At 43.1% G+C, this 25909-nt stretch overlaps 1 protein-coding gene across 1 annotated transcript in view; it reads right to left on the bottom strand.

Annotated features, from left to right (window-relative positions):
- Positions 1 to 25909, bottom strand: part of DGKQ (diacylglycerol kinase theta) — a 113451-nt gene that overhangs the window by 27494 nt on the left and 60048 nt on the right. Inside the window, exons 10-15 of the mRNA XM_019555213.1 lie at positions 21598 to 21652; positions 19780 to 19841; positions 19370 to 19520; positions 14602 to 14640; positions 8665 to 8780; positions 3624 to 3775 (exon numbers count right to left, since the gene is read on the bottom strand). Coding sequence (XP_019410758.1) covers positions 3624 to 3775; positions 8665 to 8780; positions 14602 to 14640; positions 19370 to 19520; positions 19780 to 19841; positions 21598 to 21652 — 575 coding nt within the window. The remainder of the gene's footprint in view (positions 1 to 3623; positions 3776 to 8664; positions 8781 to 14601; positions 14641 to 19369; positions 19521 to 19779; positions 19842 to 21597; positions 21653 to 25909) is intronic.

The raw sequence follows: 25909 nt of genomic DNA on the forward strand, positions 1-25909 counted from the left end.
GAAATTATGAGACAGTACTGATGGAAGACTCCAATTTTCCAGACATCTCCTAAAAGAACAATACAGCCAAACATAAAATGTTGAGCTGGTTCCTAACTTGTATGGAGGACAACTTGCTATTCCAGAAGCTTGAGGATACAACTGAGGTATCACGCATCTTGGATCTTGTCCTGACCAACAGGGAAGAAGTGGAGGATATGAAGATGATGGGAAATTTGGGAGGAATTGATTAGGATATGATAGAATTCTAGATCCTGAGACAGGGAAAGTATGAGGTCAGCAGAACAAGGACATTAGATTTCAAAGGTGAATGTCACCTGAATAAAGGAGATGCCATGGGAAAGCAGACTGAAGAATAAAAGCCCCATGAGGGCAGGATGCTTCTAAATGGCACAGGATTGGAAGCCCAACAAGAAACTGTTCTAATATGATCAAAGCACAAATAAGAATAGATTCATATATGTTAGGGTCAGAAGGGACCTCAATAGATCATTGAGTCCAACCCCCTGCATACACAGGAAAGAGTGCTGGGTTCACATGACCCCAGCCAGATGCCCATCCAACCTCCTCTTGAAGACCCCCAGGCTAGGGGAGAGCACCACCTCCCTTGGGAGCCCATTCCAGATTTTGGCCACTCTAACTGTGAAGAAGTTCTTCCTAGTGTCCAGTCTAAATCTGCTCTCTGCTACCTTATGGCCATTATTTCCTGTAACCCCCAGAGGTGCCTTGGTGAGTAGAGCCTCATCAATTCCCTTCTGTGCCCCCATGATAAATTTATAGGCAGCCACAAGGTCGCCTCTCAACCTTCTCTTGCAGAGGCTGAAGAGGTCCAGGTGCCCTAGTTTCTCCTCATAGGGCTTGGCCTGCAAGCCCTTAACCATACGAGTGGCCCTTCTCTGGACCCTCTGCAGGTTATCCACATCCCTCTTGAAGTGTGGCGCCCAAAACTGGACGCAGTACTCCAACTGTGGTCTGACCAGCGCCCGATAGAGGGGAAGTATCACCTCCCTGGTTCTGTTTGTCATGCATCTGCTGATGCACGATAAAGTGGTGTTAGTTCTGCTGATGACTTCGTCACACTGACAACCTACGTTCTTCTTGGAGTCCACTAGGACTCCTAGATTCCTTTCCGCTTCCGTGCTGCTGAGCAGGTCACTTCCTAGGCAGTAGGTGTGTTGGATATTTTTCCTCCCTAGGTGCAGCACTTTGCATTTCTCCTCATAAAATTGCATTCTATTGTTTTCTGCCCATTTGTCCAACCTGTCCAGGTCTGCCTGCAGTTGTTCCTTGCCCTCTGGTGTGTCCACTCCTCCCCAGTTTTGTATCATCCGCAAACTTGGACAGAATACACTTCACTCCCTCGTCCAAGTCACTGATGAAGACATTGAAGAGTATTGGTCCAAGGACCGAGCTCTGCAGGACCCTACTACCCATGTCCTTCCAGGTCAATACCAACCCGTCCACCACCACTCTCTGGGTATGGCCCTCTAGCCAACTTGCTACCCACCGGACTGTGTAATCATCCAAGTCACAGCCTCTTAATTTGTTCACCAGTATGGGGTGGGATACCATATCAAAGGCCTTCTTGAAGTCTAAGTAACTGACATCTACCCCTACTCCCACGTCCAGGTGCTTTGTAACCTGGTCATAAAAAGAGACTAGATTAGTCTGGCATGATCTACCTGCTACGGACCCATGCTGGTTTCCCCTCAGCATAATTTTTCCTGCTCGGCTCTCACATATGTGAGCCTTAATAATCTTTTCAAAGACTTTACCAATAGTAAGAAAACAACATGGCCACACCAGGAGCTTCCAGGATGCCCCCAGTGAAAAAGGGACAATCATGCAAAAATGCTCTGGAGAAGATAGAAAGGGTCTTGATGGCCACGACAAAAATGATAAAGGTTGTGAAGGCAAGTCTTACGAGGAGAATTGAAAGGAAATAGGTATGTTCATCTTACTGAAGAAGGCGCTTAAAATGACTGGGGGGAGCCAAAAAGACAAGAGAAAACACCTTTTCTCTCTTGCTGCAGAAAGTGGGACACAAAACAATGGCTTGGAGTTGGTTTAGATTAGATATCACAGCAAATTTCTTCACTGTTAAATCAGTGAGGCAGTAAACCAGACTGCCTAAGGAACTTGTGGACTCACCATGAATGGAGGGGTTCAAAAAGAGGGCGGACAGGCATTGGCCAGGGATTATTTAGGAACATCTATGCCTAAATTTTATTATAGGTATTTCCCATGCTTCTGGTTGCCACGTAGCAAGGAGGGAACTTTTCCCCCTCCTGCTTCTACATGTAATCAGGGTTTTGACCAACTGCCATATTTGGGGCCAAAAAGGGATTTTACCCCATAGTCAGCTTGGTATGGGCAGTGTGGGGGTTTTGCCTTCCTCTGTAGTGAGCAGCATTCCCTCTAAGTTGCATGGTGTGCGCGGCCACACAGGTGCACTCATGCCGTGCTCCCAAGTGTGCCTGTGTGCGACCACACACACACAGTGCAGCTTAGAGGGAACACTGGTAGTGAGGGGTGTCACCCTCTTCCTAAGATCTGTCAAGCATATCCTTTGCAGCAGCAGGGTGTTCACTGCTATGGTCCTTCTGCTTTACCTATGACAGATTATAATGCTGTGTATTGTGGTTCTGTCGGTGTTTACTGTAGTTTACTGTACTGTTAATAGGTTAGACAGTGGATCTGCCAAAAATGGTTTGGATAGGGATGATCCTGCCTCAGGTAGGGGGTTGGATTATGTGCACTCTCAAGGTCCCTTCCACCCCTACACTTCATAGAATCATAAATTTTCAGTCATGCAACACAAAAGCAAGTTGCAGGAAAAAAGTTTAGCTATTGCATGCATGGGAGCTGGAGATCCAGCAAGCATCAATAAATTATATTTTGGTTATATGGTTTTGGGCTGTACATCACATGAACTGCACAGATGGTGTGATGTGGAGCTGACACGTGCTCAAAAGCTGAATGAACAGATCCCCACTCACTGTGCTGTCCTGCCCCTGGCTCCCACAGCAACAGGAACCATGGAGCCCACAAGCCACACACTACAGAGGAAGGCAAAAACAGCAACAGAAGCCCACAAGTCGCACATCAACTCCCTATGGGTAGGGACCTACCGAAATCACAGCAGAAATGCACTGCACAGACACTCCTTTAATTTGGCAGTTTCCCCACGTGCACTCCTGCTGCTGATTGGCAGAGGGGCCCCCACCACTCACTGCTTGCTCCTGATCAGCAGGAAAGTGAAAACTATGGTTTCAAATATGGCATGATCTTTGCCTCCCGACTGGTCAACAATAAGCAGCAGGGCCCCTGGAACTGCTCGGCCAATCAGTGGCAGAAGCAAAAACCATGCCATTATTTAAAACCGTGGTTTTCACCTCCCCACCAATCAGGAGTAAGCAGTGAGCGGTGGGGCTCCTCTGTCAATCAGCAGTGAGATGTGAGCCCACATGGGAAACTGCAAGATTAAAGGAGTTGTCATGCAGTGCAATTCTGCTGAGATCCTGGTAGCCCCTGCTTATGGGCCAGATGCAGCCTGTGGGCTTTTAGCTGAATAGCCTTGAGCTAAACAAAAAAGCAAAACAAACACAAAAAATGTGATTTACCCAGGCAGCGGACCTCCATTGGTAAGTTCAAAGATCTGATGAGGATTCAGAAGTTTCCTGAAACTGTGTAGAAGATCACGGCCTTTCAGACCTCCACTTTTTGGATTCACAAATACAAGTAGCGGACAGCTATTCTGTGGTAGTTTGGCAGGCTGAAAGAGTGTTAGAAAAAGGTTAAAGTGCCAACTGAAGCATCACTTGATAAAAAACCCATACAGAACAGGTTACAATGGAGTTTGAGCAATTATTTCATTTCACAGTTCAGAAAAGTGAAATTTTCCTAACTCTTTTTTACCTTTGTTGTTTGATCAGGTGGTAAAAATGGAAGACAAAATAATTAGATTTGTAATTCTCTGCCTCAAACTGTCCTCCTCCCCACCCCAAATTAAATTCACTAAATACATGCAATGTTAAAAAAGTATTTTAAAGTTTAGGTAAATTTTACATTTTGAACCAAAAACATATTTTGAGGGGATTTTTTAATGAAACATTTTGACTTGTTTCAATATAGGATTTTTACATTTCAAAACTGACCAAAATTCAAAAGATAAGGATAAGACCATCAAACCATCAAAATTGAACATTTTGTTTTAAGCCAAATGAAATTTTATATGAACACAAAAGAAACTTAGCACCTCCTCCCACCCTCCTTGCCCCGAGGCAGGGGGACGGGGACCTAACCCCAACAAAAGAAGTTTCTATTTCAGTTCAAGACCAACCAAAATTTCTCTCTCAAATATTTTGGTTTGACCGCCCAAACCAAGAAATTATATTATTTGCCCAGCTTTAAATAATAAGTGATAGCACAAAGTATGTCAATTCCTCTTAAACTGATTTGTTTTCGTCTAAAACTGATTCAGGCAGTGAAGTACAATTAAAACCATTAAAAGTATTATTTACAGAAAAGTCATAAATAGGTCTGTATGAAATTCTGATTTGCTGGGTAGTAGGCAACCATCAATCCTCTGGATCACGGTGCACACATAAGAGTTGTAGTCTGAAGACTGATGAATTCGTTTGTGGGTGGCAAGTCCAATTTGAGAGCGACACAGCTTGTTACAAGTTTCACAGATCCATATGTTGCCCGAGTTGGAGTCCAAATTTACAGTATGCTGCTTTCTTCTTTCTTGCTTTGGTTCCATTCTCCGAGACAAAGCCACTTCATGTTGAACTGCATTCAGTGCCAGATGATCCCTCCAGATCGGATGGGATTTTGCGCACACCTCCCAGCTTTCTACACTGATGGTGAACAACTGCACATCATTTTTGCACACATCACGGTACTGCCATAGAAGATGACCCTGCTTTCTAGAGCCATTTACAATATCACTATACAAAATATTTTTGGGATTAAGGTCTTCTCCTATTCTCCTGACATGGTTGATCCAACACAACCTCCTCTTCTTGTTAATGGCTTCTAAGCATGTCAGACCTGCACACTCCAGTACCTCTGTATTTGGCATTGTATTTTCCCATTTTATTCTCAGGATCTTATACAGACATCTCACGTGGACGCTGTTCAGTCTCTTTATATGCCTAGTCCACATTTCTGAACCATAAAGCAGGGATGACCACACACAAGTCATGTAGATTCACTTCTTCACCTAAGCTGATAATTTGCTGTTATTTCATGCATATTTCTGTAACAGATCAAAATTCTTAGCTACTGCTGCTTACCTGCAGGGCGGTGCGAACAGAAACGGCCGCTGTGTACAAAACCTTCCTAAGCCGCCATGTAGCCATGTCCAGAGCTGTATGGCCAGCCACAGGGTGGCAGTGGCAGTGTGATGGCAGCAAGGCAGCGTGCAGCCATCCCCAACACCATCCCGTGCTGTGCCGCCACACTGCCACTGCCACTCTGTGGCTAGCTGCACAGCTCCAAGCATGGCTCCGCAGCGGCAGCGCAGGGAGGTTTTGTAAGCAGTGGCTGTCACCCTTGGCACATAGTGGCCACTGCTCCTTACCTGTGGGGCCATGCCAGCGGTGACGGCTGCTGTGTACAAAAAACCGGCAGCAGCAGCCATGGCTTGGGATGGTGGTGGGGATGGCTGTGTGCTGCCCAGCCGCACGGCCCTGGGCACAGCTCCATGGCAGTGTAGGGAGGTTTTGTACCCAGTGGCCACCTCTGCTGGCACGGCCCCACAAGTAAGCAGCCCTCCATTCCCTTCCATAATGCTGAGCTGAGGGGAAGTGTGTGGCCATGCTCCAGCAGGAGGCTCTGATTAGGGATGGGTTCCCCCACCACCCTCACTGCCCTTGACCAGTGAGCGAGTCAGCAGGGAGTTACACAGGGAGTTGATAGCTTATATCAGCCCATCAAGAAAAGAAAAGGTGCTCTCATTAGTTCAAACTCTTCTTAAACAGATTTTTTTCCAAGGAGGGAACAGAGGGACAGGGATGTTACCAGCTGACCTGCTGATTAGCTCCAAAAAGCCCTAAGCAGACATTGTCCTGTCTGCCTTACAGACACCTCTCAGCATTAGCTAGCATACCTCGTGCTGGCTACGGTCTATGTCCATGCTATGGGAGAGGGATGAGGGGCAAGTGCTAACATCAGGCGTAACTATCTGACAGATGCTTTTAGTGCATTTTTCTGGGAGGTGGGTGGGTGAGTGAGCAAGCAAATATATTTGGTGAGTATACTGTCTAAAAGAAGCCTATTTCTAAGACAATCTAGACTCCTGGGTAGGAGTGATAGACTTTGTGTAATGTAATTTGCACATTCTTTATCCTAGTGAGCAATGCTGGGTCTTGATGGGAGGCTAGAAATAAGTTCATATGAATTTTGAGGACTGTGATCAGACAAGAACTGGCATGAACTGTATAACAACCTGCCTGTAAGCAGCAGGGTTTAAATACTGATTCTTTTCAGAATGGGCAGATTTCACTGATGAGCAAATTCAGTTAAAGAATTACTACAATTCATGTCGAAGCCCAATGCTGTCAGAGCGTGATGTTTCTATGCCAAGAAGCATATTTTAGTATATTTTTCTTTCATCCTCCATGCAAAAACATTCACTGATGATTTTATGAACAGCAAGGTTTGTTTTGTAACCTAGTGTGGCATGTAAGCAAGCTAAATGGCTCCAAATATTGGAGGAATCTTCAGTGCCTTGCTGTATTCTGCATTTCTCATGGATCAATAAGAGAACATGAAGAAAAAGCAAGATGTTTGCTTGATTTCTTTTACAAAGCAAAATTCAGAGCGTTAGTCAATCGTCTATCTTTAATAAAATGCAACAAGGTAAACACTGAGGTCCAGAACAAAAATGAAAAAAAAATCTATCTACAAGATGCTGCTTATATACAGTTTCCCTAACAAAATATTACAATCCTGTTCTCACCAAATTCTCTGGAGAGTTTGTACAATATTTTAATTTTTGTTTTTTATCCAACACAAGACACTAAACTTTTAGCTTAAACAGCAAATTTGAGGAATTTTGTAAACAAATGTGGAAATTCAAGGTTTACATTTCCAGAAAGGATAAAGACAACAGGGAGTGAAATTTATATTGGTAAGTGATCCTCATTGACATGCAAAATACCTAAAAGGGTGGTCACAGGATTGTATAAATACAAGCTTGGCTCATCATGCTCAATGAATAGTTATATATGGCTCAAAGCCAACAGCGTACTGGGTTGCATTACCAGGAGTGTCACCTGGAAATCAAGGGAAGTGCTGCTTCAGCTCTACTCAGCACTAGTGAGGCCTTACCTGGGAGTACTGTGTCGAGTTTTAGGGCCCACATTTCAAGGAGCATGTGGAGGGTTTGGAAAGAATCTAGCACACAGCAACCAAAATGATTAGAGGTCTGAGAGGAAAGACTTATGAGCATAGGAGAGAACTAGGGTTATTTAGTCTAGATTTGATAATTGTCTTCAAATACCTGAAGGACAGTTACAGAAGGGATGGAAGTGAGCTTTTCGCTGCAGCCATAGGGGACCAGACTAGAAGCAGTGGCTTTAAGCTGCAGCAGAGGAAATTTCATCTGGAGAATAGGAGGAACTTTCTGATTATGAAGGTGGTCAAGCACTGGAATAGGCCACCTAGAGAAACTGTGGAATGTCCATCCTTGGAAGTTTTCAAGAGCAGGTTGGACATTTGCCTGGGGGGCAGCTTGGTCAGGGATGATCCTGCCTTGGGACTAGATGACCTTGTGAAGTCCCTTCCAGGCCTACTTTCCTGTGTTCCTATGGGGAAAACTAATATTTGCTTCTCCACCTGCTCCTCTGAATGCTGCAGAAGTCAGGCAATATTCAGTCTCTCTGATCTTCCTGACCCTGTTTGGCCAAAGCTGGTTCCCTGACATTTTCTGCCTATGGTCATAGATCCCAAAGATCTTGCCTAATTGTTCTCAGACCTGCTAACCTAGGATGGATGGGAGAATACTCTACTTCAACTACTTCCACCTCATGATATGAATGGCTTAGATTGTAAAGCAAGCCTGCTTCTCCCTAGTTAGAGGCCAGAAATTTGGAGTAGTTATAGACACTGAGAGCAATGTGGATAAAGACCTTCAAGCAAACACATAACTACTTTTAATAATTTATACTAAATTTCTGAGTCTATACATAAAAATATTTATATGATTAAGCTCTACTGTCAACTAGATTAAGTTACAAAGAAAAAAAATTAAACACCAAAACAATTCTGTTGCAATGTCACAGCTAATTCCTAATAAGAGGCAGAGTATCCTATTGAATTTTAGGAACAATGAAATGGTTTTAGAGGAAAGGAATCACAGGAAAAGTATACTTTATTTACTTGTCTCTTTTGTAACACTTCATTTTTCTCTCTCCTACCAAAGTTCACCGCTTCACAATCAATATTAACAGAACAGAAGTCAGTCAGAACTAGCATTTTATGTCCCTTTGTGCATTTCTAATATAACACTTAAGAAAGCTCATTGCAAATCCATTACTGTCCTCCCTCCCACTTTGAATATCTACTATTTTCTAATAATTTCTCTCAGACAACATAAAATGTATTTATTCTACAGAGAACATACTTGAAAAAAAAACCCAACAAAAAACAACTTACCAACACTTCAGGTATCACAACAGCATGAAGTTGCTTGTCATTGACAGTTGTATCTTTAATTAGCATATAAATTCTTTCAGCTTCAGAAAAGCAAGAAACTTCAAGCACAACAGAACCTGCAACAAATGTATTTAAAAAGTTCTTTAATAGGAAATAAATTAAATGAATATAAAATTAAACAATGTTGTTATAACAATTGGAATAAAAAGTTGTCAACTGTAATAAATCGATAGCTTGACATCTGATCTAGCTTTTTATTTAAGAAATCTGATTCTCTCACACACACAAAACTGGAAACCTTTTAAGGGAAGAACTACCAGTAATGATCAAAGATTCTTTTGGAGGTTGCAAGTTTTTTCAATGCTTTCAAATACAGTTACAGTATTAAGTTGAAATGCATCAATTCAAGGCTTTAAAGTTTTTAGCAACACAGTGAATTTCTACATGATGCTTTGTTATCAAACAAAATAAAGAAAATCCTATTTTATACAACATCACAGAAAACAGGAAATGCTAAATATGTTGGTTTATATTTTCCTGACACTATTTGAAAAGAAGAGATGTCACAAAAGCTGAATGGTCAGTGAAACTATTAAAAGGGTCTAAAATAGCTTTGACATCTGAGCTGTGGGAAGAAATGAATGCTAAAAATCAGGAATATCATATCAGGGATAAGGAAAGTAGGACTTTTTTGTAACTCATGATACCCAGCTAAAATATGACAGTTAGTTCAGGGAGTAATAGATAGAGAAAATGGGGGAAGAGAGAAAGAGATGGAAAATCATACAAAGGATTACAGTTTAACTCAGCGGGGGCCAGCTGAGGTGGCAGGCATGTCATACATTAGTCCCATAGTCTCCCCAAGTGACACTCCGACCTCTTTCCCCTGCCTGAATTGCTCTGCTTTCTGGTTCCTTCTGCTTCCTCCTCTTTATTCCCTGCCTCATTTGCTGCTCTATTTTCTGCTTCCTACCTGACCTGCCACTGTGCTCCCTGCCCCCTCCCCAGCCTTCTGTATGCCACTTGTGGCACCCATGCTGCAGGTTGGCTACCCCAAATTTAACTCGTAAGAGAAGAGAGCAAGATAAAAAACAAGCAAACAAAACTAATCTCTTCAACCTGGGTTAAAAAAAAAAACAGACAGGAAGAGAACCTTACTGATCTACAGTTATTTTGCAAGTATAAAGGGAAAACAACAGCTTAAACAATATCCAAGAGGTTTAGTCTTTATAAAAGAGTCAGTATTTTCCAATTATACAGAGCTATAACTGAAACAGAATGGAAAATATTCAGTGTCTGTGAACCTAACTCCTAGCTAATACTGGCTTTTTCTGTGGTGTAGTGGGATGCATCTTGCTTAGTACGGTAAAATAGAAAGGTAAAGGTGTCACCCCATAGGCAGCTCATTGCCTCAAGCAGCAGGAATGCGTTTCAGGCTGAGGTGGTCTACTCATGTCAGAAAAGTCATATTGCCAATCTGGCAATTAGTGTGGGTAGCTGCCATATTGGTATCCAAGACAGCTGCTGTGAATTTACATTTTGGTCAATATTTCAACCCCCACAAGGGTTAGAAAATTAAATTTCAATAACTAAACCAACACTGTACGAATTGAGGATATCAATGGCAACATTTCTGTTGTGGTAACCATACTGGATCCCAAGATAGCTGACATGAATTACAGTTTTGTTATCGAATGATACCCAAAAGGTTTGCAAAATTGCTATATCAACTCTGTTGTTTCAGATTACCTCCACATGAGAAGCTCTGACGGAGCCTGTCGACAAGACACTCTCACCCTTAAGCAAACATTACAATGGAGCCAACAGCATCACTGAGTCCAGTGAAGCATGGGAGGTATGACTCAGAATCTATAAGATGTATCATATGTCTTATAAGATGCATCATACGCCTTGAAGTAGGTTCGCAGTCAACGATTAGCTCAAGTACACCTGCTGCAACTGTGTGAATAAATGAGGTGCTTGTTCACCGTAGGACAGTTGCTGAATTTGATACTTGGCAGTATTCTTGACAGACTATCAAGGTAAGTTGATCCCATGCTGCAATATTCCAAAGGCCTCAACTGTCACCATACATGCTTACAAGAGAACACACAAGAGACATACTGAGACACTGTTAAGAAAGTTATGGAGGTAGAAGATGAAAGGGAAACCCCAACAGCAACATCAATTGAAGAATGCACCAGGACGACACCAAGCAGCAGATCATTTGCTTGATGAAAGAGGTCACCTAACCAAGACGGTAAATCAGATGTTTGGGACCAATACAACACCATCTTTCAAATATAACGAAAGACAAAGGACATGACAAACGAGATTACAATGATGTCATGTTGCTACAAGAAAAGTTCAAAAGGTTCCACTTGTTTAAGTTTTCCAATGATGAGCTGTTATGCATTTCTGCAGGAGATGTTGTACCAGAAGTTACTGCATTAGACTTTTTGAATGTGCATAACAAAAGAAGAGAAGTCCTGAGCACCATTATCCTGAAACATCTTACTGCAGATGCTACCGAGAGCTTTATGCAAACATACCCAAATCAAAACTGAAAAACTTTAAGGCTGTAAAGTCAACTATGGGAGAGTACAGCAAAATGAAACACGTGCAGAAAGCAAAGGAGATCCAGCAAAGTTTAGTTGCAGCTGGTAGAAGATACGATATGCACTCTCTCCTACAGCATGGACTGTCAGAATACCCTCCGTCACGTCTTAAACCCAACAAATCACTAAATGTGGCCAACAAAGCAACCTTATCATGGATCTTGATTGGGGATAAAGCAGTAACTGTTCTGCCAGATGCTACATCTGAGAAATCAGAAATTATTATCATTGATGGCATGGCTCTTGTACAGAGAACAGAAAAGCCAAAAATTGCGTGAACATTTGGAGATTTGGCCGATTCTTTTGGAATCAAGTGTTTGCCAATTACTCCAACTCATGAGACCAAACTGACATTGTCTTTGATCATACATATCACCACCTGTAAAGGCAGGCACAGGAATATTAAGGATTCAAAATACTACGCAGATCTGCAGAATCATTAGCAGCAGATCTCTTCTGTTAGCGGCATCACAAAGTAGTTTCATATCCTTACCAGCAAACAGAGAAAACTTACTTAATTTTGTAAGTGAGGAGCTTAAGTAATCATGCCAATCTTTCCAAAGTGAAAGAGTGCTCATTGTTGGTGGTTTTGCTGATGGAAAAAGTAGAGCACTCCAACTCATGTGACTTTTTGCAACCGCATTCATGCCAAGAGATGGACCTAAGTATGCTCTTATATGACAAACATGCAGTTGTCAGAGATATTCCTCTCTAGTATTCTCCTGTGATAACAGACACACTGGTCCTTCTTCTGTGGCATAATCTTGTGCTTAAGGTTTGCATGAAGAGAAGCCATTCAGTAAGATTCAATCTAGTTCATGGCATGTGTCAGAGTCTCCTGAGCCAGTTCGTGCATCTCTAGTTGGATTCCACAGTGTCACTTGTTGTGACACCGCTAGCCAGTTCAGTGGTCATGCTATGAAATCTGCATAGAAAGTGTTCCACATCTACTGGCAGGTCTAGGAACTAGGCCTGATGTTGATAAAGATTTATACAGTTGTGTAGAAAAGTATGTTGTGTTGCAGTATAATCTGTTAATATCTTTGATAACTCTTCTGGATGTTAGGGTGAAATTATTCCATCAAGGACCTTGAGGACTATGTATGTAGAGCCAGTTATCAAAGTCTTGAACCTTATCTACCATGGGTATCACTTGACCAGTGTGGCTGGCAAGCTGAAAATGAGTTATGTTCCTATCAAAGACGCTTGAACTATCGGCAGAATATGCTTGGATAACAAGTTGCAAGTTCAAGATGGAAAGCTAGGGACCAGCATGCTCATGCTCCTACAAACAGGTTAATGTGCCATACACTCCTAGCTGTGAAAGTTATGAGACAGCATGTTGCAATCTATATAATATCTACAGTCATTCAGAAATGCATTTAAAGGATCAAGAGATCTGAAAAACTGCAAATACCTGTTGTATTAATATTAAATATACAATTGCATTACTAATATATTACCACTGGATTAGACTATTACATTTTCCTATTGCTTCAAGCTGAACATATGCCTGGGTGTTTCACTGCCATTGAGTTATGTATTAACAGGGATCCTGGTTGTCTTTGTTTAAAAATAGCAAATTCTCTGATAAAAACATCGAATTCTCTCATCAAAATACCCCAAATCTACATTTTTTCATGATTAAAATGCTACTACATACACAAACACAAAGGTAAAAGTTGTATACAATTTTATTGCTACATTTACAATTTTAAAGCAATCTGGAAGGTTACCAGTGCCTCAGTCACTATAATAAAATAAATTCTAAATACCTATAAATTTTGATGCTTGATTTTGGGTCTATCAGGGAAAATAAGAGCTCCACTGACCCCTTTCCTCACCAGGATGCAGGTCCAAGCTGCAGCTGTCCCCACCCTACTGCATTGTGGCAGTGAGCAGCCCTGCCCATGCAACTGCCCCTCCTGTCTACCCACAACCCACCCAGCCCTGCTGGTGCCCCTCCATGCCCCATCCACAGCCCCTTTCCCCCACCAGTGCCCTTCACTTCCCCCACCCACAGCCCCATGCCACTGCCCAGTCCTGCTGGAGGCGGCCCCCAGCTGCCAGGGCTATGAAGCCAAGGACCCAGGTCCACAGACCCCTACCCCCCAGAGCAATGCCCAAGCTCCCACCCGCAGGAGGCAGCAGCTGCTGTGGCAGGGTGCAGCACAGAGCTGAGCTTCCTCTCCCCCACAGATGGCATAGCCAGAGTGGAACCTGTTTTGGGAAAGGGGGTGGATGCAGGGTGGTGGATCAGGGCTCCCCAACCCGCTGCCCTCCCTCCGGGGCCTCCACAGCCCAATGGGCGAGACCCAGCACAGCTGGGCAGAGCAGGGCCAGGCAAGGAAGCTTGTTGCCGCCACTAGGAGCTCCAAGCTGCCATGCCAGCTGCTGCTGGGCAGGCAGAAAGTGCTTCACCACAGCACCACAGGGCTTGCAGCAGTGACAAGGAGCTTCCCCAGCCGGTCCCACTCTGCCCTGCCATCCCAGGTCCAGTCCACTAGGCTGTGAAGGCCCCAGGGGGAGGGCACCAAGCCAGGGAGCCCTGAGCCCACAGCAGGCAGCCTGCCCTGACCCCGCGCACAAATCTGGAGGATATGTGCTCTCCATTCCTCCCCCAGGAGCGTGCACACTGGTGGGGAGCCAGCTCCCCCCACCACTCCCTAGATGAACCTCCCAAAGCTCTGTTCCACCCCATATGGGCTCTGCAGCCATGCATTCTGGCCCCACATACTGCCGCAGCTGGGCAGCAGCCCCAACCCCAGCCTGCCTGAGTCCCTCCCTTCGTCTGTCACTATGGGAACCTCAATTCCATGCCCCCTACCACACTTACTGTGGGAACTGCTCTCCAGGCTACCTGGTGGCCATGTGCATGTGTACATGTGCACATGCACATAGCACCCCCTGCTAATAGCCCTTCTCTCACTCTCCCCCAGCCCCTTACAGGCTACAGCTCTGCCAGCCTGCAAGAGGAAACTTGCTGTTTCCCATGTTTTTCTCCTTTAAAGGAGAAAATCCAACCTTTTCTCTTTTAAATGAGAAAATCTGGGGTTTTCTCCTTAAAATGAGATAACACAGGCTTTACCAGGTTTTCCCATGGCGAACAAGAAACTCAGATCCCTGATTATTAATATCTAACTCATCCCCATTTTGAAATTTAAAAATAAATGTATTGTCTTATTCAGCACAACACAAATCTGATTTTTAAGATCTTTCTGATTAAGTTGAGAGCTAATATATGTTCTCTCAGCTTATTAGCTTAAGGGTCTGATAGCATTTTTGAAGCTGTACTCAATTAAAAAAGTTAAAGGCTTACCTTGCGATGAATAAACATGAATCAGAGAAACTAGATTTCCTGCAAATATTAAAAAAATAAGCATTTAAATAGTTGGTACACTTACAAGAAATAAACATGCTTATTTCAAATAACACTAGATTAAATAGGGTAAATGTAAGTAAGAAATAAAGTTTAGAATGAGCAAGTACTCCTAAACATTTTCTTTATTCTAATATTACACACTGCTTTCAGCGTTTTGTTGTTTTTTAAAGCTTGGTAAAATGCAATGAATTTCCCACTGCATTTAATTTTGAAAAATAAAACATGAGATCCATTGACTCAGTACATAACAGATCTCTAAAACTGCTTGTAAAATGTTTTAGCTGTAAAAAGGATACAAGTTATTAGTTATTCTTAGAGTAACTGAGGGTACCTATACATGTGCAGGGAGGCTCCTCTGACATGCTGTAATTACAACATGTTGGAGCATACTCGATTAATCAGAGCTGTTTTAATTAAAAGCACCTCCCACCCACCCCTGGAACACATGCATAAACGCCCTGAAGCTCTTTAAAATGGCGGGCCAGAAGCATATTGCACTTCACATGTCCCCATAAATTGAATGTATGATTTAAAATTTGAATGGCATGCCTCATCATGCTTCACATAATTAAGTTCAAAGACTTTTTTATGCTTTAGCAGTACCTACAGGGGATGCATGTGTCCTGCTTTTTTATGTGCTCTGCACTTGTAGCATAAAGGATTGTATATGCCTCCAACTTTTCAGTTTTCTCCAACCCCCAAATCCCAGGGTGCATGTGTGACTATGAAGAATAGCAAATGGAGGTGCATCTGGTGAACCAAGTTTTAAAGAACTTCAGTAAAGTTATAACCATTTTTTCTCTTCAAGTTTATCTACATGTATATTCTACTTTGGATAGCTCGAAAGAAGCATGAAGTACATAAGGAGTGAGACTCAGCAACAGAACAGCTGAGACAAGCCAGAGATGTTCTCTGGGCTCTGGTGGAGTGTGCTCTTCTGCCATCTTGTAGCACACCCTGATGAAGTCAGAGATACATTTAGTCATTGGGTCTTATAGCTAGAGTGGCAAAAAAGAATGGCGGTTATGACCTGAAACATGTGCTTCCCTACAAGTACAAGGTACCAGTGCTCTTAATGACCGGCATATACAACACCGCCTTTTTCTTTTGAGAAGAATGTTTTTGGAAAGATATTGGCAGGTAAATCAGTTGGATCAGGTGAAATAATGTAACATTTTTGAGCTTTGGAAATAATTTGTACAGGAAAGACAAGCAGAAGGGGAAAAAAGGAGAAAGTGATGCCCTGTATGCAAAAGACAGGCACCTATTCTGAGGCGCAGTGAGAACTGACAGGTCGACTGAAAGCCTCTGGGTCAAGGCCAGAGGGAAAACAGCAACAGTGATATGGTGGATATCTGCTACAGACCACCAAACTGGAAGAAAGAGGTTTGTAAATGTCAGTTGTCTGAGGAAGAAAAAAAACAAAAACAAAACACACGATCTGGTTCCCCTGGACTTTAGCATGACACCTGCTGGGAGGGAAACAGCAGTACACAGACAGTTCATCAAGTTCTTGGAGTGTGTCGGGGTAAATATTAAGTATGGGTGGTGGAAAGGCTAACTAGGGAAATACTTTTCTCAATTTCCTTTTCACAGGAGAGGAATTGAGACTATAAAGCAGAAAGGTAACTTGGGTAAAAATGAGCATGTAGCGAGAGTGTTCAGGATCTTGAGGAAAACAAGGAAGAAGAATGAAGACACTAAACTTGATAAAAGCAGACTAATAACTCAAGGAACTGGCAGGCAGGATCCCCTGGAAGGTATGTCTGAGAGGGAAAGGAGAGCTAGTTGTACCATATTAAAAGGTGCAGGAGTGAGCTATCCCAACATGAAGAAAGAGTAAGTACAACAGCAGGCTGACCTGGCTAAACAGTGAACTTAATGAGAGGCAGGAGGATCAGAGAGACTGAATCTTACCTGACTTTGTGCAGCACTCAGAGGAGTAGGTAGAAAAGCAAATATTAGTTTTCCCCATAGGAACACAGGAAATTAGGACTGGAAGGAACCTCACAAGGTCATCTAGTCCCAAGGCAGAATCGTCCCTGACCAAGCTGCCCCCCCAGGCAAATGTCCAACCTGCTCTTGAAAACTTCCAGGGATGGACATTCCACAATTTCTCTAGGTGGCCCATTCCAGTGCTTGACCACCTTTATAATCAAAAAGTTCCTCCTACTCTCCAGCTGAAATTTCCTCTGCTGCAGCTTGAGGCCATTGCTCCTAGTCCTATCCCCTATGGCAGGGGTGGGCAAAATGCAACCCAGGAGCCAGATGTGGCCCACCAGGCCATTCTATCCATCCCGTGGGGCCCTTAAAAAATTTAGAACATTAATATTTATCTGCCCCTGGCTGCCTGTCATGCAGCCCTCAATGGCTTGCCAAAACTCAGTAAGTGGCCCTCCACCCAAAATAATTGCCCGCCTCTGCCCTATGGCCACAGTGAAAAGCACACTTCCATCCCCTCTAACTGCCCTTCAGGGATTTGAAGACAGTTATCAAATCTTCCCACAGTCTCCTCTTTCTCAGATTAAATAACCCTAGTTCTTTCAGCCTTTGCTCATATGTCTTTCTTCTCAGACCTCTAATCATTTTTGTTGCTGTGCCTGGACTCTTTCCAAACCCTCCACATGCTTCTTGAAATGTGGCGCCAATACTCGACACAGTACTCCCAGGTAAGGCCTCACCAGTGCTGAGTAGAGCTGAAGTAGCACTTCCCTTGATTTCCAAGTGACACTCCTGGTAATATAACACAGTACGCTGTTGGCTTTTTGTAACAAGAGCATATCGGTGGTTCATATTCAGATTATGCTCTACTGTAACTCCCAGGTCCTTCTCTACAGTACTACAGCCTAGCCAGTCATTCCCCAGTCTCCATTTGTGCAAGCAATTACTGTCCCTGTCCCAAGTGCAGGACTTTTCACTTTTCCTTGCTGAATCTCACCTGCTTGACGGTGGACCATTTTTTTCAGTCTATCCAGGTCATTCTGGATCCTAACCCTGTCTTCCCCAGTGTCTGCAACTCGACCCAGATCTGCAAGTCTGCTAAGTGTGCACTCAATCCTATCCTATGAACAACAAACCAGGTTTGTCAAAGTGTGGCGGTATGGGCCTCTGGCCAGGCAGCATAATGGGGCTTGAGCTAGGTAGCAGCACAGACCAGGGGACATGCAGCAGCTCAGAGCTGCAGCTGGGCAGTAACACAGGTCTCAAGGCATGCAGGCTGCATATGGGCAGCACTGATGGCCAGTTCATTGGTATCCAAGGACCCCAAATTCTGCAGCAGGCAATACCTCTTAGCTTCCAGTAATCTACTGGACACCAGTAGGCCACAGGAAATGGTTCCATAGATTGGATGCATGTTTGATACCCACGATCCAAATAATTAATGAAGATGTTGAACAATACTGGACACACCACAGATCCCTGAGGAACCCCACTTGATACCTCCTCCCAACTAGACAGGCATCAACAAATAAAAAAGCTTTAGACAAGATATCAGAGCTGAGGCCTTCCGTAGAGCAGAAGGTACACCAGTTGTTACTCTGGAAGACAACAAGGGGGAAAGACATCTAGGTAGTACCACTTGCAGAAGATGTCCCAAAACCTATTTCTTAATCCATCATTCATGATTTGGAGACATGTACCTGTTGCAAACACTGTCCCGCTGTTTTGAAGAACTGGAAGATGCATCACCAAGAGTAAACAGTAAATGCATCAGTTACACGTCGTTTCCTGCATAGCTGAAAGATACTACCCCACTTTGCTAGTTGATGTAGAGTACAGCAGTGATTTAGTCCAAAAATGCTGGGTGCAGTAACATTAAGTACAGTGCAGAAAGTCTTGTAGAACCTGACATCTGTCCTGAGGTCCAAGCTCTTGATGTGCATGCTTGCCTTACTGTGACCTTTGAGACATTTGTGTAATATACGTAGTCAACTTTGTAGGAAGATCTCTTGTCATAACTGGCCTTAATGATAAGAAAGGGGCATAGGAAATTCCCTTGAAAACATCCACTGAGGAACAGAAGAACCTGTTCTTGAAGACTTAGGATACTGCCTGTTCCAAAGCACAAAGAAAAAGCACCTTGCAATTATTGCAAAGGCAAAAAAGATTGAAGTAAAAGTGCATGTAGAATGTGTACCACTACAAGGAACATGCATGGCTAGAATTCCTTAAAGAAGGTTTTTAGGGTGGGGGGGTTTAGGAGGGGGATGGGGGGAGGCGTTTGAACTGTTTTCTTTTTCCCCACTTAAAATGTATTTAAGTCACAGTGCCAAAATTGGCATTCCTGCAGAATTAAAACTATATTTGGAATGGGAATTAAAACTCTATTTAACTTTAGTTTAAAAAGGACTAATAATCATTTTAGAAAAAGACTAAATGGTTAATGTAAGTGGACATATATAAAAGGTGACTGAGATAGCACAAACACCATTCCTCAAAGCATATATAGCAAGCTGTCCCATACTTTTTTTTTCCTTATTCAAAAATCAGTCTGTTGTGATGAAACAGAAAAAAAAAGTGTACTATTTTAGAATATATATATATATAACCAGAGGAAAATAGCTATGTAAAAAAAAATGACACTTACCTCTAAACCAGGCACAAGCATATTAAAAGAAATTCAGAAGAGATGAGAGTTTACTATATAATTTTATTCAATAGAAAAGAATTTTAAAGTAGCTGTCTCTCAAGATAGTTTACTTACTTTTGATAGCTAATTCCTCCTTAAGGATGTTAGTATAGTCTTCAGCTGAGAGTTGAGGTGGCAGACCACCAACAAACAGATTTACTCGCACAACTGATTTATTATTTTGTACAATGTAAAATCTTGTTTGATTCATCTGACGTATTGAAGTCTACAACAAAGCAGAATTTGTCACACTACACCACAGAGCACTCAAGTATAAAACCCATTAAATCACCAAAACTTTCTGTGCCTGAAAAGAATAATAAATCACTACACCTTAAGCTGCAATATTTGACTGTTCTACATAGAAGTCAATAGACAGACAGTGGTTCCTCAATGTAATGAAAACTTAATTTATTCACAAATTTTGCAGGAAAAAAAGTAGTCACCCAACCGAAGTATAAATTGTATTTTCCTTTTTTGTTTACCTTTCTTATATCCTTTAGTCTGTTTATGATCAATTCCTGGTCATCCAAAACCATCCGCTGAACTAAAATAAAAATTTGAAATAATTACCAGGCTTAAGTTATTTCAGCACTTAATTTAGAATCAACAATAAAAAGGTTAGATCACTATTGTAAGAGAATGTAATGTGTTTAACTCTGATTTACTGCTCTCTCTGATTTACACAAGCAACATATACAAATATTAAGCTATAAGTCATCATGAGAAAGCTCTGAAAATACTTTTAACAACACTATTTTTAATTTTCTTTATAATTGGTGCCAATCCGATGTCACACCAGTGCACCTCTATATAGTACCCACAGTATCAAGGACCCCCTTTAAACACACCTCAGATAAAAGCAGGGGAGATGAGAGACTGCCAATACTCTGCCACTACAATGGTAGAGAAATGGTTAAAAAAAAAACAACCCCAGGAGATCCTAGGCAGAGACCCATGCCCCATGCTACAAATGAAGGCAAACCCTCCAAAGTCCATGACAATGTAGCACAGTGGAATAACTGTTCCGAAGACCTCCAAGGCTTCTAGTACTGGCAGGAGCGTCAGTATACCTCAGTCAAAAAAAATCTTAGCTGTAAACAACGTTCCAGTGCCTCAGAGGAAGCCAGTAGCACTCATAAGAGGAAAATGTTTTCTTTCTGGTTTAAACAGGCAACCAGAAAATCCTGAAGGCATGAGATTATCAGATGTCTTTCCCATTAGAGGAGCTACTCTTATATCCCAATCTGGTGACTAGAAACACATGACTACATCACATGTAGATCACTATGCCAGAACTATATACCAAGTCCAGTGCCAAGATCATTAATAAGAAGATATCAAAACAGGGTAGATTGCAAGATCAATCCCTGATGAAAACCACTGGTAAATCATATTGTGGGCACAAGGCAAGGCGGCACCTTACAGACTAACCATTACTAACTTTCAGAAATGCATAAGCCTTCATAGGCAACAGCCTACTTCAAATTATTCCATAAAGTGATACCTTGCCCTGTCTTCTGGATGACTTCAGATGAATATGGCTAACAACCTCTCGGTAACCACATTTCAGCCAGATAATTCCCTTTTCAACATAACCTGCTGCAGTCTCCCTTAGAGCCTGCTCCTTATTTCACCTCACAAGTGTAGCATGGATTCTCACATTTGTAGCACTAATCCCCATAAATGTGCTCTCTCCCCTTCTTAACAGTAAAAGAACTAAATAAAATCTGTGGGAGCGATTTTTTAAAGAATACACAGCACTTGTAATTAAATGTTTCAGTGTAATTGTATACTATCAATTCAAAGGGATCATCTGTAAAAACTAAACAGGGCATTTATTAAAATAAAAACATGTATGTATGTATGTATGTATGTATGTATTAGAGCTGTCCAACTGGTGGCCCATGGGCTGCACACAGTCTCCAAAGGGTTAAATTACAGCCCTGGGCTCCCACCTGGCCCCTGCTCCTCCCATTGCTCCAGCTGCAACAGGCTGCCAGCTCTCTAGTTTCTCCTTCCTGCCCTTACACCTGGCCCAGGAGGCAGGGAGGTGCATCATGGTACAGCCTTCAGTGCACTTGCAGCACTGAAGTTGCAAGGGAGCTTGCAGCCAGGACACGCAGAGCAGCATCAAGTGGAACCCTGGTGCTTGGTTCAGCAGGGAGATGGGGTGCGCTGCAGTCCATCTGAGTATGGCCTGTGGGGTGTGTGACCCTCCTCACCAGTTACAAGTTTGACAGCCCTGGTATACATAATAGCCTCTCAACCATGCTGTGTTCAGAAAACATTTTTAGACTTACCTTGTTTACTGCCCATGAATACTTCCACCAATTTGTAGTTATCAATACATTCTACCTGCCAAAATATGCAATATTTAGATTTACAATGTAACAGACAATACTCTTGCTTTAGCTTTGTATTTTAATGGTTAAATTACAATATTAATGCATCTACACAGGCAGTTAAATAGTTTTAAATCACCTTGTGCTTCGTTTGTCTGGAAACTCTTCCATTTACATTTTACTTGTTCCTCGTATGCAAAGACTCAGATACCAGTTTTCTTAGTTACCAGAGCATTCTAAAAGAGGCATCTGAAGAAGCAACTTCTGAACAGCACTACTGTCTCTCTACTTCAGTGGCTGACAGCACTTCTAATACACTCCCACACCAGTGATTTAGTCAGTTCATGGAAGCAGACTTAACTTAAAATTTATATGAATTATAAATAGCTACTATCACAACAAACCTGTCTTCTCCAGGAAATATTACATTGTTGCATGGACATCACACTGTTTAAACATGACACATGTGATACTTGATAAGAGGAATCATGATTTCTGTTTTGTTTTGTTAGCTTATTAAACAAACTCTCCTTCCCCCTCCCCTGGCAAGCAGTCCTCATACTAATGTCCAAAAAAGGGGATCATGATAACAATTAATAACCAACAACCAGTATCTCTCCTGTATGCTAATTACAAATCCTGACCTAAACCCTGGCCAGCTGGCTCAAAATGGTCATGGCTTCTGATGTAGGCCCCAAACAGAGTTACTGCATACCGAGAAGAACCATCCAGGACGATCTGTTTCTGCTGTGTGACCTGCTGGAAGCTGCTGAACTGTTTGGCTTGAACATCATCCTGATCTCCCTTTGATCAACTACCACTTCCTATTCTAGACTATGGAAGCCTTCAGTTTTGTGCCTGTCATCACTTCAATGATCCAGCTCCTGTCCTAGGACATCTCTAGATCTGTGAAAGTGAACAGAGAGCTATGTGCCCCATTCCCAGTATAGAGGGGCATCCAGCAGGGCTGTTCTTTCTCTGGAATGCTCTGTCCTAGCCCCTGAACCATTGCTCCACATGCTGCAGCAGTGTCTGATGGGTCTGGCACTCCTCAACTCCCTAGCTGCTGGCCCTATAGTTAAGGTGGCAATGTATGCTGATGACGTGACTGTTTCTGTTAGCAGTGAGGGTGATGTCCAGTCCCCGACTGAGTGCTAGCGGGCCTATAAGCACACCTCCTCAGCCTGTATCAACTGGGCCAAAAAGGGGCACATTTCTCCTGGGTACCTGGGCCAACGCCCAGACCCCAGACCTGCCCAGACGCACGTCCTAGTGCCAGGATGGTTTCAAAGCCCTAGACACTTTTCCTAGACCCAACAGACTACCTAGCCAAGAAATGGGAAGGCCTCAGTGAAGAGGCTAAGGCAGGGGTTCCCAATCCCTGGGCTGTGGCCCAGTACAGGACCGTGAAGGGTTGGCTGCCAGTCCAAAAGAAGGTTGGCTGCCACAAACTGGAAGTGACCACGGACTGACAAACTGTGGACCAGCAGCCAACCCCTTTTTTTATACCGAGTATAATAAAGGGCTGGCTGCCTGCCCACAGTCTTTTGGTTACTTTGGGTAGGATGCCAGGATGCATATGCTAAAGAAGCGGGAGAGGAACATGAGAACAGTGCACTACAAAGAGTTACAGCAGGTTAAGGAGAATCCAGAGAGATGGAAGGCTATAGCCCTGGGAGCTCAAAGTCAGTTGGAGCCTTTGCAGGAAACATACCAAGCAGGGAAAATTTTAAAAAGGTGAATTGTTAAGAATGGTGGATGAACAGGCTAAATATAAAAAGGGAACTGAGGTTTTAAAGGTTATGGTGCATCAGCTTACCCTAGAAAAAGGCAAAGCCCCTGCTAGCCACAGCCACTGTGAGTCTATCGTTAAACACCTAAAACAAAAATTAGGTTTTACTACTTGCCAGGTAGCTGTGGTTACAGAAGATTATTGTAAAGATCAAGATTGGGAAGAGGCCCCTTTGGACCCCCATAAAGCATGGAATGGAGATATTCAGAATGGGGAAGGAAAACCTGTTACAGCAGTTACCCAGGTTACTGAAAATAAGGATAATCAGGATCATATAACACACAAACCCCAGATTGTAGTTCCCCTCTCCACTTTAGACATACAGGCCATGGCACAACCACTGGGAATTTTAACCAGAAAAAAATCTGTCCCAGTAGGCTGTCTGTGCCTTACAACTGAGTGTCCAGTAGGGGTTAACCACAGAAGAGTTCAAGTGCCTTTTTACCACCTGTGCTGCCACCAAACTACAAGGGATTGTAGATCGGGTGGTGTTCAGGAACCATGCAAATGCTTTACCTCTTTTGACAGTTCTGGGAGAACAGATAGGAAGGTGACAGTTGCAAGTGCAAGCTGCAGCTATGTTTGAAAGGTCCCAAAGATGACTCTGAACCATACCTTTATTGATAGGGCTTGACACACCTGATGGAAGGAGTATTTTAGCCCATAGATGCTCAGGGGCGCGCTGCGGCTAACCTTCATACAGTCTATTTTGGTGTAAATGCTCTCTGAGACTGGACAGCCTCACTTGCTCCCCAATATAGGGACATCGGCCGCCGGGCAACCCGATTCCCTAATCGCTATCCAGGATCAGGTCAGGCAGATTACAACCCATGCAGCTCCACAGATTAAACAAAAACAGAGTACCATTTGTAGCAGCCCTGGATATAGTCACATACACTAATGAGAGTGGTGCCCAGTTTAAATCAGAAAGGGGCCACTCTACAGGCATAAGTGGAGAATGTGGCAGAGGTAGAAGCAATTTATATCCGACTCTCCAGCCTTATCAACAAGAAGGAAAGAGATGTAAAGTTAATAAAGGCATGATACCCATGGCTCCTATTGTGGCCGACATGACAAAGGTCATACAGGAGGTACAAGCTACAGCAAGATACTTTTCTGTAACTGACCTAGCAAACTGTTCTTTGCTATTCCTTTACACCAAGAATCACAAGATAGGTTTGCTTTTACAATGCAGGGGCAGCAATATATTTTTTGCCAGCTGCCTCAGGGCTTTCACAGTTCCCCAGCCATAGTACACCATCATGTGATAAATATGTTAAATTGCCCGTCTCTATGAGAAAGACCCTTCATCTTCTCCTATGTAATTAATATCTTCATTTTTGAAGAAACACAAAAAGAAGGACAGCAGCTCACCAAACGCGTTCCGACTCTTATTCAAGACATTGGGTTTAAAGTTAACCTGGAAAAGGACCAATTGGTGCAACCACAAGTAACATATTTAGGTATAATCACAAAAAGGAGGGGAAACAGGTAGATCAGCAAAAAGTGCAGGACCTAATAAAGATGCCAGCGCCCACAGATGCACATTCCCTGAGGACATGTGCGACTGGTGCCACCTGAGTTGGTGGCAGGGGGAAATGACCAATCTTGCAGACCAGGAAGTGCCAGCAGTGCTTTACCTGGCACCCCCACTCCCCAGCTGGCACTCACAGGGGGTGCACTGGTGCTCCTGCCTGCCCTCCCCACCCATCACCCAAGCCAGGAGTGCGGCTTGTTAGAGGGTGCATGTGCATCCCCATGCACCCCCTATGCGTCGCCTCTACCTGAGAGTCCTGCTTGGAGGATTTAACTTTCTAAAACCTGTCATTCACAAGTATGCAGAAATCACTCTTCCATCGTGGAAACTGTTAAAGAAAAAAAGACTCCGTGGCTTTGGGGACCCAAACAAGAAGAAGCCTTAAGTATCTTAAAACAAAAAACCTTAATGGCTCCAGCTTTGCGTTTCCCTGATGAACCACGGCCATTTGTAATTCGCTTAGCAGCAAATGAAAGGGGGCTTTAGCTGCAACACCACTTCAAACTAACAAGGCAGGCAAACTAGTGCCAGTTGCTTATGAATCCAGGAAGCTTCAGGGAACAAAAGTAAATTTCAATCCCGGTGAGCAAAAATGCTTAGTGGCAGTTTGGGCAGTACAATCTTTTAAGCTCCTTACTGGTATTGCTCATATCACCATCCAGAGCACATATTATCCCCTCAAATACATTATATCTGGCAAATTAGTGAAAAAAGGTGTCTAACATGCGCATGGCACAATGGACTCCGATTTTAATCAACAGAGGAGTCACTACTGAAACAGTGTGTAAACCCTGACATGCTAACTCATGCCTTAATTAAGAAGAAACAATAACATGAATGCCCTAAAGTCACCTGAGAAGAGGAAAGCTTTAGTGAAAGCACCATCATTAAAGGAATTAGGCACCATCATTAAAGGAATTAGACACTGAAACGCTGTGTAG

The sequence above is a fragment of the Crocodylus porosus genome, unplaced genomic scaffold (assembly GCF_001723895.1).
Source record: "Crocodylus porosus isolate Cpor-Errol unplaced genomic scaffold, CroPor_comp1, whole genome shotgun sequence".
Classification (NCBI taxonomy): Eukaryota; Metazoa; Chordata; order Crocodylia; family Crocodylidae; genus Crocodylus; species Crocodylus porosus.